The 15,555-nt window shown below is 35.5% G+C and overlaps 1 protein-coding gene across 2 annotated transcripts in view; it reads left to right on the forward strand.

Annotated features, from left to right (window-relative positions):
• The window catches only part of LOC104572794 (E3 ubiquitin-protein ligase KCMF1), a 41,808-nt gene that overhangs the window by 12,685 nt on the left and 13,568 nt on the right, over window positions 1-15,555 (forward strand). For both annotated transcript variants that reach the window (XM_088520821.1, XM_088520822.1), the window contains exon 2: window positions 11,575-11,742. In XM_088520821.1, coding sequence (XP_088376947.1) covers window positions 11,575-11,742 — 168 coding nt within the window. The remainder of the gene's footprint in view (window positions 1-11,574; window positions 11,743-15,555) is intronic.

Consider the following 15,555-nt stretch of genomic DNA (forward strand, 5'->3'; position numbering starts at 1 on the left):
GGAGCTCATAAAATATGCTAAAATAATGGTTGCATTAAAGTTTTATTAGAATTGTGAAGTTCTGTGCCACAGCTAGATCTACTAAGTGAGCCAGAGGCTTCCATTCACAACACCTCCAAGGAGACCACTTGGAAGACTACTGAATTAAATAGAGGCAAACGACATCAAGTTTACAAACAAGTATTTGTGGGTGTTTCCAGACTATAAGAGGCCTGTGTATCTTCATGAAAGAAACAGCAGTATGGTAAGATAAGCAAGTGACTAATCAAATCAAGCTTGAGAATCCAGCAACAGGAGGAGTTAGGGCAATCCTAAAAGTGTTTGTTTATTTAGAGAACATAATATGTATGGAAGATAAAAATGTAAGAGTATTACCTGAAAAGTGTAGATAGCTTAGCAGCTTAGTGGGTGAAAACAATTCTTTTGCATGTAATTCAATTGGAGTAGAGTAGAAAACTGAGGGTAGAGCTTATAGGTTAGTCTAAAAATGTTAAGTTAGAGCTGTGTTTCTTTTTCAGTCTTGTGATTGGACTATGTTTGTGTTCCAGAGATGCATAAAAACATAGCATAATACTGTGAAAGCATTTCTAATATCTCAATACCCTCTACTTCATTAACCAGCTTTTCTTCTATAGTGTCTTGGGTGGGGGTGCTCAACATATGTAAAAGCATGCTACTTTTGTTGGACTTTTCCCTTGAACTTACTGTATTGCTTTTCCTCTTACATTCCGTATATATATACGAGCTCCCAGTGCCTTTCCTATTTCATGGCATTGATAGTTTTTAGTATTTTTTTGGTGTCTTAGAATGTGCAGACAGTTTGTCTTCTACTGCTTTTTGCTGTTCTGCTGGAAATCTCAAAGTTAAGTGTGTTCTCTCTTTTGGTTGTTCGGGCTGTGGAGTCTTAACCTGTTAGTTTTTCAATCCAAAGTGCTGCCTATATCCAATTCTTACAACATTCATTTATTCAGACATTTTAATAAGTATACGGAACTGTGATATGCTGTTGTCTTAAAAGATAATCTGGGACAAGGAATTGTGGTTATTATGAATGTCATTCTGCATCAAACAAAAGTAAAGTTGACAGAATAGTTGTTAGAATTTTTTAGATTTTTAAATCGACCATTTTGAAACCCTTTTTTCTTTCTAATAGGCAGATAATTTAAAAGATCATTTGTTCCAGTGAAAATCTGTCAAACTTGTTAGTACAGTTGATTTTTTCCTTATCATTAAAATACTATTTTGTGCTTAGTGTAATTGCAGATTGGGGTCTGAGCATATAATTAGGAGTAATAAGACCTAATGAGTTTTGACACCCCCTTTGCTTGTTTCCTGAATTATGAAGGCAGATATATGTCTGTTTCGATAAAATGCTGTATTATTAGGCACATGGTTTACTCACATAGTTCAGCAAATAAAGGTAAACATCTCTTCAAACAGCTGCCTGTGATTTTAATCTAGAAAAATAGCTTTTTTGTTGAAGCTTAATTTTCTGATTTTTAGAACTGTGTATGAAATTAGTTTTTTTGTTTTGTTCAAATTAGTCAATTGTTAAATAAGGTTCCTGTTCTAAAAATTCCTCTAAAACTGTAAATTTCAGACTGCTCTCCATCTGGTTGTTGATGCTTTCTGTGACTGTAGTTTTGCAAATGTTTCTCATATTGTTTAATTCTGAATGTCATGTTCTTAGGAGCAAGACTGAATTACTGTCTGTATCTGAAGCAAAATGGTAGTAAATGTGATCGCTTTCTGATTCTTGTGGTGTCGGTCAAAGAGAATGATTACAAATTTGTAAGAGACAATGCTTTTACAGGATAGAACAGTGATCCTATGTCTGCCCTGATTCTGTTCTTGAGAGTTAGTGTCTCCAAAAATCACACTTTGTGTGTGGGGGGGTCGTGATTAATGTTGAATATGAAATCGTAGTGATTGTTTAAATGGTTCTACTTTTGCTGTGGGCCCTTCTTGGAAATCCTAGATAGCTCTTCTGTGTTCTCAGAAGCACATAGAAATTTTCTTTCATGACTTAAATATTTTAATGATTTGTGCTTTATGCCACAGTAATAGTGAGACTGATAGACTTGTATGTCTGTCTTTCTACAGTAAATTGATCTACTTTTTATGTGTTTTGTTGGACTGGTGAATTTACTTTTTCTTTTTCATACTTGTACCAGGTGATGCTTTTCTTCTTAGTGAGCTGGATTAAAAATGCAATCGCGTAGTGTTTTTGCTGAGGATCACAGTTACGTCGAAAGTGAGTTTGAGCGGATGTATTAAAAAAGCATGACAATTTTGCCTAACAAAAAGATTGTTTTAAGAGATTTAGCTGGTTGCGGGAAGAGACGGTGAGAAAGAACTAATTATGGAAGGATCATGAATTTGTGATAATAAATCACTCTTTTAGAGTGTTTACTGGTGGCTGAAAAGCTGATCAGGAACATGATCCAACTTTTTTATTTTCAAATATTGTTAGAGCTGTTCAGGCAAATTATTCAGAGAAGAATGTTGAAAATGTTTAGAAAGGATGAGTGAGACTCTAGGGAAATATTATTTAATCTTTTGAATATTACAAATCTTTCAGTATGCTGGATGAGGAAAAAGATGCCAGTAAAGCTAAAGGGACTTCTGCAAATGAGAGGAAGAAAGAGCAAAGTAGTCATGTGGTACAGCTGGAAAATGGCTGGGTTGTCCATCCAGGGAATGTGTCAGCAATTAGCAAAGAAGTACATGTAGTAGATGATCTGAAGCAAAGCTTGATGCAAAGTAAACATAATACTTTGTTGTTGTTTGACTTTACAATACTACATTTCCCACAGTACTTTCCCTGTGTTGCTTGTTCATCGTAAGCAATAGTAGTTTCTGCAGTAGTTTCTGCAGACGGGTTATCTGCCTGAGCTGTACTTTGTGACAGTGAGTGGGAGTGAAAGCACTTGCCAAGGAAGTCTGTTTATGTCTGTAGTAAGGAAATGCTTGAGAGCGCCCTGGGTAGAACACTGCTACTACTTAAATGATTGCACCTTTGTGTATTATACTTACAAACACATGCTGTTTGTTATTATTTTTTTAACCCTACTAGTGTTCTTAAAATTTACCTTATTTCATTTTGGGTTCAGAGAAACTCAGTTATCTAAGTTTCTAAACCTCTTGTGGCTTTTAGGAAAGATAAATTTCCTTTGTGATGTTGCAGTGCCATTCAAAATGATGATTTTGAAAGTAGTCTGTGAGTTTAGAAATGTGGAAATGTTCTGCTGCTCATCTCTGTAAACCTAGTTGGTTGCTGGGAAGAATCTAACTACAACAATGTGGCTTTTACTGGGCATTGCCAGTACTTTCAAAAGAGAGAACCACTTGTTCTTCTTTCCCTGCCTCTTGCAGTTGCCTTCTGGATTTATTTTCCTTACATGAAAAGTGTGTGCATTTCCAGTTCGTCTTGCGGAAGTTCATACAATTGTGAGATATTCCAGTCACAAGGCTTTGCTGAAAAAGTAGAGCATTTACCTCATGCAAACTTCTGTGTTTTGTTTCTTGCTCTGTGGTTGGCCAGCTAGTGGTATCTGCTGTCCAGGTCGTTATAGCCCAACTCTTCTCTCTGTTGGAGTGGGTGAAAATGTTAGCTTGTTTTGGAAATATTTAAATATAAGAAAGTTGGGAATGCATCTAGTAGTGTTGAAGGAAATAAAACTGAATGTTTATTTAGGATAGTAGAGCTTTGCAGTAGGCTGTACATAAACAGAATATTTGATTTCAGTAGTAAGAATTTACAGTGAAAGCTGTGATGAATTTTGCCTCTGCCTAGTGTGTTGAATATCAATATCTTTTTCTGTCTAGCAGTGCATTACGGAAAAAGGAGTGAAGTCTGTCTATAGAGCTTGTCTCTATAAAGCATTTTAACTTGTTCACACAGTTGAGCCATATTATTCAGCTCTCTGAAGCCTAATTGGGCATGTCACTTTTTCTGTTTTTTCTCTCTTTTTTTTTTTTTTTTTGCTGTTCTTTTGTGGTATGTCTTTAAATTAATGTTCTTAGTTGAAAGCTACGAAGATGTTTTCTGAGAAGACTACCTCGAATTCGTGTAGGACTCAACAGAAATATGTCTTATGTTAAAACTTTCCTTAGGATTTTCTCGATTTTCCTTCATGTCTGCTATAGAAATCATATTTGTGTGATGTTTTTTTCCTCTCTCTGCCTCAACCCTGATTCTTGTTCACATGTTTTTTGCCTACACTGAATATTTTTGTTGTCGTCTTTAGTCCTGAAAGAAATTTGGGACCCTCGTCCTGTGCCATTAAATGATAAATTTTGCTATTATTTTTACTAGACACAGGATTTAGCCCTGGTGCTATCAGTATTATTTCTTACCCTGTCACTATTTACAGCATTCCTCAGTTTAAGAATTTTCTGTTAATAGAATTCACATTCTGTTTGCCATTTTCCAGATTAACAGAGATGTTAGATGAGATCATGCCTAGTGCCAGTTCCCTTGCTACCAAATTACAAACTCTCCTCACTCTCATAAATAATAAATTAAACATACAGCAACATATATTTACAATATTTTAGCAGCCTTTTGCGTTGTGATGGGGTTTGAACACCAAATTAAATTACATTAATTGAAAGATAAGTTTTCTGAGGCATAGTGTCAAATACTCAATTAGAAATCCAAATCTGCTTGATCAAAAGTTCTTGTAACCCGTGGCATATATGTAATTCTATTTTAAAAGGTTGTTGGGCATGTCTAGTGAAAGCTTTTACTGTGAATCAGTTCTGCTGTCTTCTAAATGTTCAGGCACATTAATAATTTCATCTGAGAAGATAATTTAGTATTTTTTCTTAAAAATACTGAAGTACATAGTAGTCTAAGTGCGGAAATATCTACATGCTGTGAGACGCGAGAACTTTAAAAAGAAATGTAGCCTAATTTTCTATGTCTGAATTTAAGAAAGAATTAGAGAAGAGTCTGACCATGACACAAAGAATATAAAACAAAATTTTATGTGTTCAGCTAGTGCTTAATATGCCTTTCTTCTTGGTAATGTATCTAGCAGAATATGATTTGTTTTAGTTTTGCAATCTTTGCAGCAACTTGTAAAAATAAAGCAGAAATCAGAAGGCGTATGCAAATGTTCTAGAAGTTTTCAAAAGTAATAGCTGCTCTTGAGTAAAAAATGGATTCCACAGTTCCTTTTTGCTTTATGAAATGAAGCATTCCTGAGATAGAAACAGGGTGGACAGGTTTAAAGATATATTTTTAGAATTGGTCTCCTGAAGCTGCTTTCTCATAGTACCTGGAGAAGTTGCCCAGGACTCCTAAATATATATATATATATATATATATAATCTTCATCTCATCTGTGGTTGTTTTCTGGTTTTGCCACAAAGATATATATTGCGGTTTATCTCTTTTCTTCTCAAAGTAGACAGCTGCTTTCTGTTCTCTCCTGCATTGGAAAATAGGAAGGTTTTCCTCTGGGTTTGTCAGGAAAGTAGTTGTTTTGGATCATGCACTGAGAAGAGATTCTTCATAAAATGATATCTAGATGTTGGTCCAGACTTCTGAGCAGTCTCTGACTACAAGTGCTCTGACTTGCGTGCTTGGTGGCCCCGAGGTATTTTGGAAGAAATGAAATATAGATTTGTGCGGAAAACCTTCAGAAAAAAAGTGTTGTTATTCTTGGCTTACAGAGAGAATAAATACCTAATATTCATGAGAACTGATCCACAATTCACAAGCATGTGTGTTCAGTTTAATTCAGATAACAATAAATGACTAGTATTATAAAACTCTACAGAATTACTTTTATTGGGTCCCCTCTTTCCTTGTCTTGGTATTTGAACAATGAACTTGAGAACACAAGTAATTTGTCATGATTTTTTGAACAATTGTTAATATAGTTTTACGGTGATATTTAAGAGTTGCATTCACTGGGTCTACTAGTGGTCTATGTCATGTCATCTATATGTCTTGCAAGAAAAGAACGTCTTGCCAACAGTTTCAGCTAAGGGGTAGTGAAACCACCAGTGTTTCTGGGATCTGTTTAGAAAATATAACACTTAGTGCTTGTGTTTGCATTGATGGTTGTGATTTTTGTTCTTAGACCTGCTGTACCTTTGGTATTATCTATGTCATGCTCTCTACTAGGCAGTGTGATTGTAACATAAAAAGATTGCTACAGCCTCCCTGGAAGAGCATGCTGAAATAAGGGTGTGGGGTTTTTATTTATTTTTAGTTATCTTTATATTTTTATTAAAGTCTTTAAAAATACTTTGTTAGTTTTTTAGTATATTTTTAGAAGAAAAAAACAACCTTGGTTGTTGCCTTTAAATAGTGTGGCCTTCCTCTCAAGGTTGGATCAGCAGGAGTGAGTAAATGTCGAGTGACTTTTTTCAGAATTCAGTGAGATGATGTTTTAAGGAAATGTGTATTATGGTAAATTTCTTTCTCTGGGATGATGCTAGCACTACATTTTTAGTACAGTTTATGCAATCAAATATATTTAATGCCATCTGATATGTTTAATATAGATAATTAAGTATAAAAATCTCCTTTTTGCAGCATGTTTCCCATGTATTATGACCAAGGCTGAAACTTACTGGCTCAGCACTATTGATTTGTTCTGTCTCTTCAGACCAACTCTGAACAAGTGCTACTGAGCTTCATGAAACCTGTTCACAGAAGGTAGATGACAAGATCAGCAGATCTGTTTCAACTCCAGACTTTGGGAAGGATGTTTAAATTAAAAAAAAAAAAAAAAAAAAAAAGGATTTCTCTTCTAGTGTGGGCCTGGTTTCCTCCCCCTTTTTCTCTCCAGTTACAAGTTTGCATCTTCTCTGGCTGCGGTTTCAGTCTTACTTCTTTCAATACTGGTTCTTCTTGCAGATACGCTAGTCAGGTTGCTTCCTCTTTCACGCTGCTGTAGGCTGATTTTGTAGCTTGAATGCTATTTCACACTGAATATCTGTGAGAATGGGGTTTTTTAAATCGTCTGTTCAGCACTTGAAGGTGCTCGAGTATTCTCAGTGTGATAGTTTGATGTTTGTTTTGACAGTCTGACTTCAGTAAGCGTATAAGTTAAAACATCTGTACATTGAGAGATGAGGATGCTACAGTAAGAAACAATTGATCCGTGTGCGTGTGTGTGTATGTATATTTCGTGTTGAAAGATAGGAAATATTTTTTTTTCAGTCTCAGACAACTGAGCCACTTGGACAGAATTTCGTACTATAGGACTCGGGTAGGCATGCAGCATTGTACCCTGCCTCCCAGATGGCTGATGTCGAACTGATTTATTTCAAAACAAACAACACTCCTGAAATAGCGTCCAGTAAGGAAAGGATCGTGCTCTTTGTAAGACAGAAAGTGAGGTGACTGGCATTTTCACTCTGGAGAACAGATCGTTGACAAGCTGATTTTGTATGTATGTTGGTTATTAAAAGAATGCTGGTGATTCTTAATCCTGGCATGGTTGAAGGAAGAATTGTACCTTAATATGGACCAGAAAGCTAGTTTTTAAACACTTAATTGCTGACAGAAATGGTACAATAGAGAATACCCACGAACATAGTTTCTCCCATCCCTTGCCAAAACCTTGCAGTTTAATTCTCAGGGTTAGCAAAGGATTAAATACTGTTCTGTATCCACAGTTAGATCTTGCTCTCTTCCTTGAACTTCCTCTCATCTACTTGAAATAGTCCATGTCTTTCATTGTACTGGTAGAGGGGTTCACTTACTGCTCTCTACTTAACAACTGTTGCATTTTCTCATTAAAATGTTACATGTACGTTAGCTGAAGAGAAGATATTGTAGCTTAAGGTTCTGAAAAGAAGGGTGTTTTTATGTGCTCGGTGTCTTCAAACAGATCTCTGCCCTTTTCTTTGAAGCTTTAGGTATGTATGAAACTACTTGTTGAGTATTTTGGGGGAAATACTGCTTCCTCTCATTGTGTTCCCATTTTGTCTAATAGCGAGTGCAGTTCAGTGTCTCTATCAAAGAATCATAACTGATTTTATTAATGGAACTGTTAGATATTTCCTGAACTCTCCTCTCACTCAAAATGCTACCCTGAAGAGAATGAGGGGCCTAACAGTATGAAGAGAGGGTACTGCTGAAGAGCCCTCAAGAATTTGAACAGATTATTACAGGAAGACTGAAACAAGGCTTTTAGCATGATGCTACCCTCTAGTGGAATAATGATGCATTGCAAAAAGTATGCATTCTTTGTCAGTGAGCAACAAGTTTTAATTAGACATGACACATGATAAACAGTGTATGTGCATACTTGCGTAGAAGTTACCTAAAAGTAGGGGGGGAAAAAAAAGGAAAAAAAACTTCCACTTGTCATGAATTGAAAAATATATATTTTTTCATTTAAATAAAATGGATATTTCTTGTTCTCTGACCATTCCACATGGTTGCTCTGGAGGAAAGAAAAGTTATCATCAAATAGGATTTAATTCAGGGGTAATGGAACTTAATTCAAGGGCTTTTTAGAAGTTCATAGTATTCTGTACAAGGCAGAATTATGCAGAGAGTATCTAAATCCTTGCCACATTTTGTTCAGTGATTTATTTGTTTCTGTTCCCTCCTTCAAAGGGAATCCTTTCTGAGTGTTTTCTTCTCTAAATCTGTGATTTATGTGAATGCATTCAGTTCAATTTAACATTCCTGAATTTACTGCAGGCCTGCTGCATTTGGAGCTTTATAAAATAAATGAAGGGAAATGCTGGGGGTTTGACAGATATGCTGTGCTAACAGGAATATGTTATCTCAAAGACTTTGGGTGTTTGAAGGACTAAGAAAGGAGCTTCTGGATTTTTAGTTAATTGATAGAATGTAAATGCTGAAATAGAAAAAAATTGAAAACAAAATCTAAGCTTTCATAAGAAAGCAAAATGTTTACTGTGGTAGCCAAAGTAGGGCGGAGGGGATTCATTGACTAGGTTTTCAGGTTTGCAGATTCCTGTTTGTATAGATGGCAGGGATCTTGGTAACCATGTGACAGACTTCAGTAGTAATAAACTGTAGCAGAGCTTAATCTCAAAGAGATTGTTTTTAAAATGAAAGATTAAGTGATGTAACCTAAGAAAATAATTTTCTTCTGGTTTTATTGAGATATCTTGGGTTTTAAATATGACTAACTCCTAAATAAAGGGATTTTTGTTGCTTTTTAATTCTCATTTACCTGTTTCCTGATGAGGTTTTCCTTTTTGGGTGCCAAGAAGGATATAAAATAAACTTCTTACAGCCCATGTTGTCAGACATATCCTCAGGAGGGGAATAGTTTGGAGTCATGTGAAGCTAACTTTGAGAGATGTAGGAATGTTCTTTTTACAACTTCCTGTTATTCTCTGGATTTTAATTAGCCAACAGCACTGTGCTAAGTGTTAATACACTAGTATTAGATTTTCCATTGAATTCAAATAATAGAATTTCTAATTGAGAAGTGATTATAAGAAGCAAAAGACATCTCCTGCTTAAAAACTTTGTTGTCCAATAAGACTTCTGGTAGAATAATTTCTATATGTATGTATATTTCTATATATAATATATTTAAAACGTAAATACAAGTATTATGTTGTAATTTGTGTTCACAGAGGAATATTTCCAGAGTTAATATTAAAAAGGGCAGGGAAGAGTTTGCTATGGAATTAAATGCAGAGGTTTTAACATGCCGAAAACATGCAAAAAAAATTTTTTTTTTTTAAAGTCAGTCTACATTTTGAATTCTTCAGATGCTAGAAAGAATACGTGACTGGAGAAATTTGGTGGCTGCAGAGAGATATATGCTTACATTAAATCAACCCTTAAAAAATTAACGAAAAGTGGAAAAAACATGACTTCGAGAACTGTGGCTTAATACTTCATCTAGAAAGTTGTTATTGTGCAACACAAACTTTATAGTAAACTAGCCTGCTTATTTCAGTGATGCTCAACTTGCTGATCAACCGTTTAACAAAAAAAAAAAAAAGTAGCTGACAAAAAAGACTTGCAGTGCTGCCAATAGCTGATAAGTGTTTTGTGTACGCCATGCATTGTTGGGGAAATTTGGATGCTGCGTGTATAACATTTTCTAGATTGTGGTAGGAAGTAAAGCAATCAGTGGACTAAATTCTCTGGAATGAATTTTTATTGCTTAATGAGCAGATGTTCTCAAAAGTTAGGTAACTGTCTTACAAATTATAGAACATCGCCATAGGCTCAGAGTTAATGGATAAAACTTCAGAGCAGCCCTTCAGAAGGGAAAGACTAACAGCTTCAACGATGTTAACACTGAGTTTGTCAAAATGTAATTCTTTCAGGTTATGACAAGTAAAAGATATGCTGGAAGTAATTTCTTCTGAATATACTATTCTACACACAGTGACACTTACAGACAAAATACTGAGTGTGGCAGCTAAAGAGAAAGGTTCAATATCCATAGCGGTGTATGGTGATTGGTCAGACAATTGAAATGATGAGATAATGCTTTAAAGTATGCTTGTGAGTAAAGTGCAAGGAAAACTGACAGAAAATTGTTTGGTTCACAGATCATCTAAATGTGACAAAGCAATTGTTTGACCAAATAACAGATTTAAATGAGATGGGTTGTTGTTGCATTCTAGTCTAAAAAGCATTAAAGCTTTTACTCAGATGCTGCAGTGAAGTAATACAATACAAAATGCTTTTTTTTTTTTTTTTTTTTTTTTTGCAAATAATGTTAGTTCTCTGGTAATTACGTTAAAAATAGGAGGCTGGAAAGAATAATGTAGCTATTCTGTTAGCTTGACTTCTGTAAGGTTGTCTGTAGCTATCAAACTGTTAAACATGTTTTAGTTAATGATGAAGGAGGATATTGATCAAAATGTTGCCTGTATTATATACACTCCTTTGTTATGTCGAGATGTGTGATTTGATAGTGCAGTTGAAGGACAGATTACAAGATGATATTATTTCCCATTTGCTCATCTAAGTAACCAGCAGAGCTCTGAGACCACATTAAGGAGGAAAAATTAAAATCTTCAGAAGCTTATCTGTCTTTAGAAGTGTTTCTTTGACACCTGTGACATGACTAGTTTGCAATGCAAAGACTGAAATTCGTAAAGAAATAAGGTGGAGGAAACTCCTATAACCTGATTTCAAAAGCACCTTTTTTTTTTTTCTTCCTCCATTCATTAAAATGGAAAAAAAAAACCCACATATATTTTCAGGCATGGTATTTTTCAGAACCAAAATATTAGAAAACAAGAAAGTAAAGGCAGAAAAGCTAAGGATTCTTGTCAGTGGTTTGTTGCTGCTGTTGAGTTTTTGCAGTCAAAAGAGCAGTCATACAAACAGATAAATGCTTCCATAGGAAGGCCAGGTCTAAGTAGATTTTATAGCTTAACCAATTTTCATTTTAGATTTTTGAGTTCTTATTTTACTTTCAGAGTTCAATATTTTTTTTCTTTCAGAGTACTAATGTCTCTTTCAGGAGATGAATACACTTAGATTGTGGGTTATATGTCAGCTGCATATGTCAGAGATGGCTTGCTGGGGAGGGAGTAATAACAAATCTGCCTGTTACACTGTTGTTTTAAAGTGATTTTATTTATTTACAGGTGTCAGCTGCGATGCATGTTTAAAAGGAAATTTTCGAGGTCGCAGATATAAGTGTTTAATTTGCTACGATTACGATCTGTGTGCAACTTGTTATGAAAGTGGTGCAACAACAACAAGGCATACAACGGACCATCCCATGCAGTGCATACTAACGAGAGTAGATTTTGGTAAGTGATAATTTAATTGTGCCAATGGCCATTTGCCACAGTTACAATCATAATATGCATTTCCGTATTTTTTACTAACCACTGAATTTGAACAGGTTCCCATCTTTTAAAGTTACACACATCGTCTTTGATACTATTATACAAAAACTATTTTGCATATTTCTTTTTCTGTTAACATGGTACACAAGAGATTAGTGGAGTATTTAATGCGTTTGTAAATAATGACTATTCTTATTCAACTTCCAGTTCAATAATTTAAGGCAAATGTAGTCACCCCTTCGCTAACACCACCTTCAATATTCTTATCTAAGATGTGTCACAGTGTAAGAAAAACGGTGATGAGTTTGGAGAAATGTTATTCTATGGTGTCTTCCATGGAAATGTTATTGCAGCAGGTATAATGATAGGCTGTGTTGGATGTAAAAGGTTTTTGATGAGGAGTAGCAAGTAGTCCTCTCGGGGCATGTTTGAAGTCCTACTAATTACAAATGACTTCTGAATGCAAAACAACTTCGTATTATTATTTTTTCTATTATTATTCTCATTTACTAAAGAGATAAAATTATTTGGGAAACAGTATATTAATTCAGAGTACTGGTCATGGTTAGAGACATGCATTTCAAAATTATTTGGCCTCCCACAACATTCATGAATTTTGCATATGAGGTAAAATGACAACATTGCCATAAACATTGTCCTCCTCAGGTATAGGAAAAGAGGACATATGCTTGCTGTGGAGACAAAAGCTAACAGGAAATGCTAAGACTTTGAATGTATTGCAATAAGGAAATTCTCAGTCTTTAGCTCTAAGAATTCCTACTATTTCATACTGCTTCTATTACGGAAAGTTAAGAATTTCTAGAAAACATGTTTTATTTTTTTAAAACTTGCATATTTTTCTTTTTGGAAGTCTCTTAAATAAATACATGTTTGGGCTTATGTGTTTGTGTATGTTGAAGGAGTATTTTTGCTTATTTAAATATGCATAAATAAATAGAAGAACATTTTCACTGAAGTACTGGCATAGGCTACTTGCAAGACTCTTGAGTTTTTTGGAAGCGTTTGTGCTACTGCAGCTTATTTAAGTAAGAAAAGAAGAAAATGAATTTTTCTGGTGTTTACATATGGCTTTATATCTGAGCGTTGTTCCCTTAGAAACAATGTTGGGGGCGGGTGGAAATAATGCAATTCAACACCCAAAGTTCCGGTCTGGTCAGAACCCTAGGTCAAGAAAAGAATACATGAGACTACAGAGATTACAGCAGAAAGAATGCATTCCCACGTTACGAACCACAGCAAAGGCTGATGACAGAGCACCAAAGTATGAGGGGACTTTTTATGCTCCAGGGGATAAACCAGGAAATATTTATAAATATATTATTACTTAGACTTCAGAAAGGGATGTGTTTCATTTGGAAAATGTTTTTATTTTAAATATCTTTTTGGAATGCAAGGCATGTTAGAGTAAGGTTTTTATCATATTGTGCAGATGCTTAGAGAAACTTCAGTAGCTTTTTAAAGGATGCTTTTTAAGCCAGAAAGTTATGTGACTCTGAGGAATATCCAAAAATCCGGGAGGTAAGAAACTTCAAACTAAGGAGAACTAATACAACCTGTTTAGAGGAGTTAGGCTAGCTGCTAGCAAAAGTAGAAATTTCCAAGGAAAGAGATATAAATAGATCAAAAGAAACTATCCTTAAAAAAAAAAAAAGTTGGCAAGATAGAACTCGGAGTAGTGAATTCTTCTACTTCCAGCTTAGTGACATCACAAGCTGGAACTTGAGGGGAAAAATGTTTTTTAGATTATAGTAGTTTGAATAGCAGATTGAATAGTAAAGAAAACCAGAAAAAACATCTATGAAAACATCTATAAAAACATAGCATGGAAGACTATATAGGTATACATGTGAATCCTGGAATATCTGCCCATTGACAAATTTTAATCACAATGTAGTTATATTGATTCAAAGGTATGAAAATTGTTTTAAATAGGAGTAACTTTACAATTGTTACTGATGCTGTGGTAGAAAGTAAATAACCTGGTAAAAGCTGAATGCTGTTTTGTACTAGAGAGAAGAAAGCTGAGTGGGGAATCCTTTCACTGCAAAACTGCTGGTACACACACTTCAGAGGAAGCTGGTGATGATTTTTTGAATGTAAAAGTGAGCGTGGGGATCAGTTAGCCATAGATGCACTTTGCTCAAGATGCATCTGTAATTGATGGCAAAGAACCCAGTGACTCTGGTTCCCTTCACTGCTGTGGCCAGCAGTGTCCCCATGCAGGGGGCTGTGGAGCTTACCTGAGTCTTCAGTGCATGAAGCCATGACCAAGTTCTGGTTTGCAGTGAGCAGCTAGTTGCATAGATGTGATTGTCAGGGATTGTTTGCACTTGGAACAGAGCCTGTAATGCTTTACCTGATCATTCTTGAGTGTTCCTAGGCACTATAATAACAGAAATAGGGAGATGCTCTGAAGGAGCTTTTGTCATTACCTTGATTTTTCTGAAGATTTGAACTCATGGAGGAACTCGCATGATATTATTAAAAATGAATAAAAAGCCCTAGTGATTTCTGCCTGTGCCAGTATTCATAGTCTTACTGTGTGGATGCCCTAATTTTTTATTATTAGAAATCAGTGTATGACCTAGCATTTCTGTTGAGGGAAGATGGGATCCAAAACAATGACAGCTATATGTGTTTGTGTGTTTATATAGATGACAGCTCCAGTTCCCACTGAGACACTGTAAAAAAGATTCTTACTGGATGCTTTAAAATGCTGAGTGTGATATACTGACAGAGTAGCGGCAGAGATTTTAAAATAATAAATGATTTTCATGTAATAAATGACCTTAAAGCACAGTTGCAGCTAGCTTATTTCTGGAGGGCCAGAATAGCAATAGGTCTCTGAGGAACAAGCACATGCTTACTGGGCAGTCACTGAAGAACTCTACTTTTTATAGAACAGCTAGTCAAGATGGAGAAGTTGAGAGCAAACTTCCCAGTTCTGATTTTCTGGAAGAATAATTTATTGGCAGTGAGCCACTGTCTCTGAATTCTAAGCTGGTAAGGTGCTTTATGATAAGTTCAGAGCATGTGGCCTGTTCATTATTCCTGTAATTTAAAGAGATTAGATAGTCAAAGGTAATAGTACAATTTAACAAAATCCACCAGCAAAATCCTATTGTGTTACCTCTACTAAAATATAGAATAAATGTTCCTTCAGTTATCTGCTTAGGTGCAAATGGGACAGAAGACCCTACCAGTTCCTGTGATTGCCATCATTTAGGTAGCTTGCTGTCTTAGTACTAACCTTGATAATATATGCTATGAGGTTTGGCTGGGTTTACTGGAATTGAACTTAAGGCTTCTTCTGCATTTTCAACTACTAGATTAAGATCTCTGTGTTAATTGCTTATTTTTCTAAGCCATGGCATCACAAAGAGTTGATTTTAGTTTGAAAGGGGTCTGTGGAGGTTGTGTGGTCCATTCTTGTGTGGGAAGCGGCTCTGTAAATTGACTGTCCTCATGGGCCAAGTCTCAACTGAGAAAAGCTCTATGTCATCTAGGCAACCTGTTTCATGAAGTTCGATAGTTTGCCTGGTGAGGAACTTGTGCCTACTGCCTCTTGCCTGCTTGTGAGGAGAGTGCTTCCTTTCTCCTGTGTTAACTACCTAATCCCAAAAGATTGGGATTAGATCCCTTCACCCACCTCTCCAGAGCCTTCTCTTCTCCACACTGGATAAACATAGTTTCTTCAAACTTTGTTCGTATATCAGGTTCTCCAGCTACCTTATCTGTTCCTCACTGCACCCT

Source organism: Tinamus guttatus, unplaced genomic scaffold (assembly GCF_059628265.1).
Source record: "Tinamus guttatus ecotype Peru unplaced genomic scaffold, ASM5962826v1 Tinamus_guttatus_pri_ptg000099l, whole genome shotgun sequence".
In the NCBI taxonomy this organism is placed as follows: Eukaryota; Metazoa; Chordata; class Aves; order Tinamiformes; family Tinamidae; genus Tinamus; species Tinamus guttatus.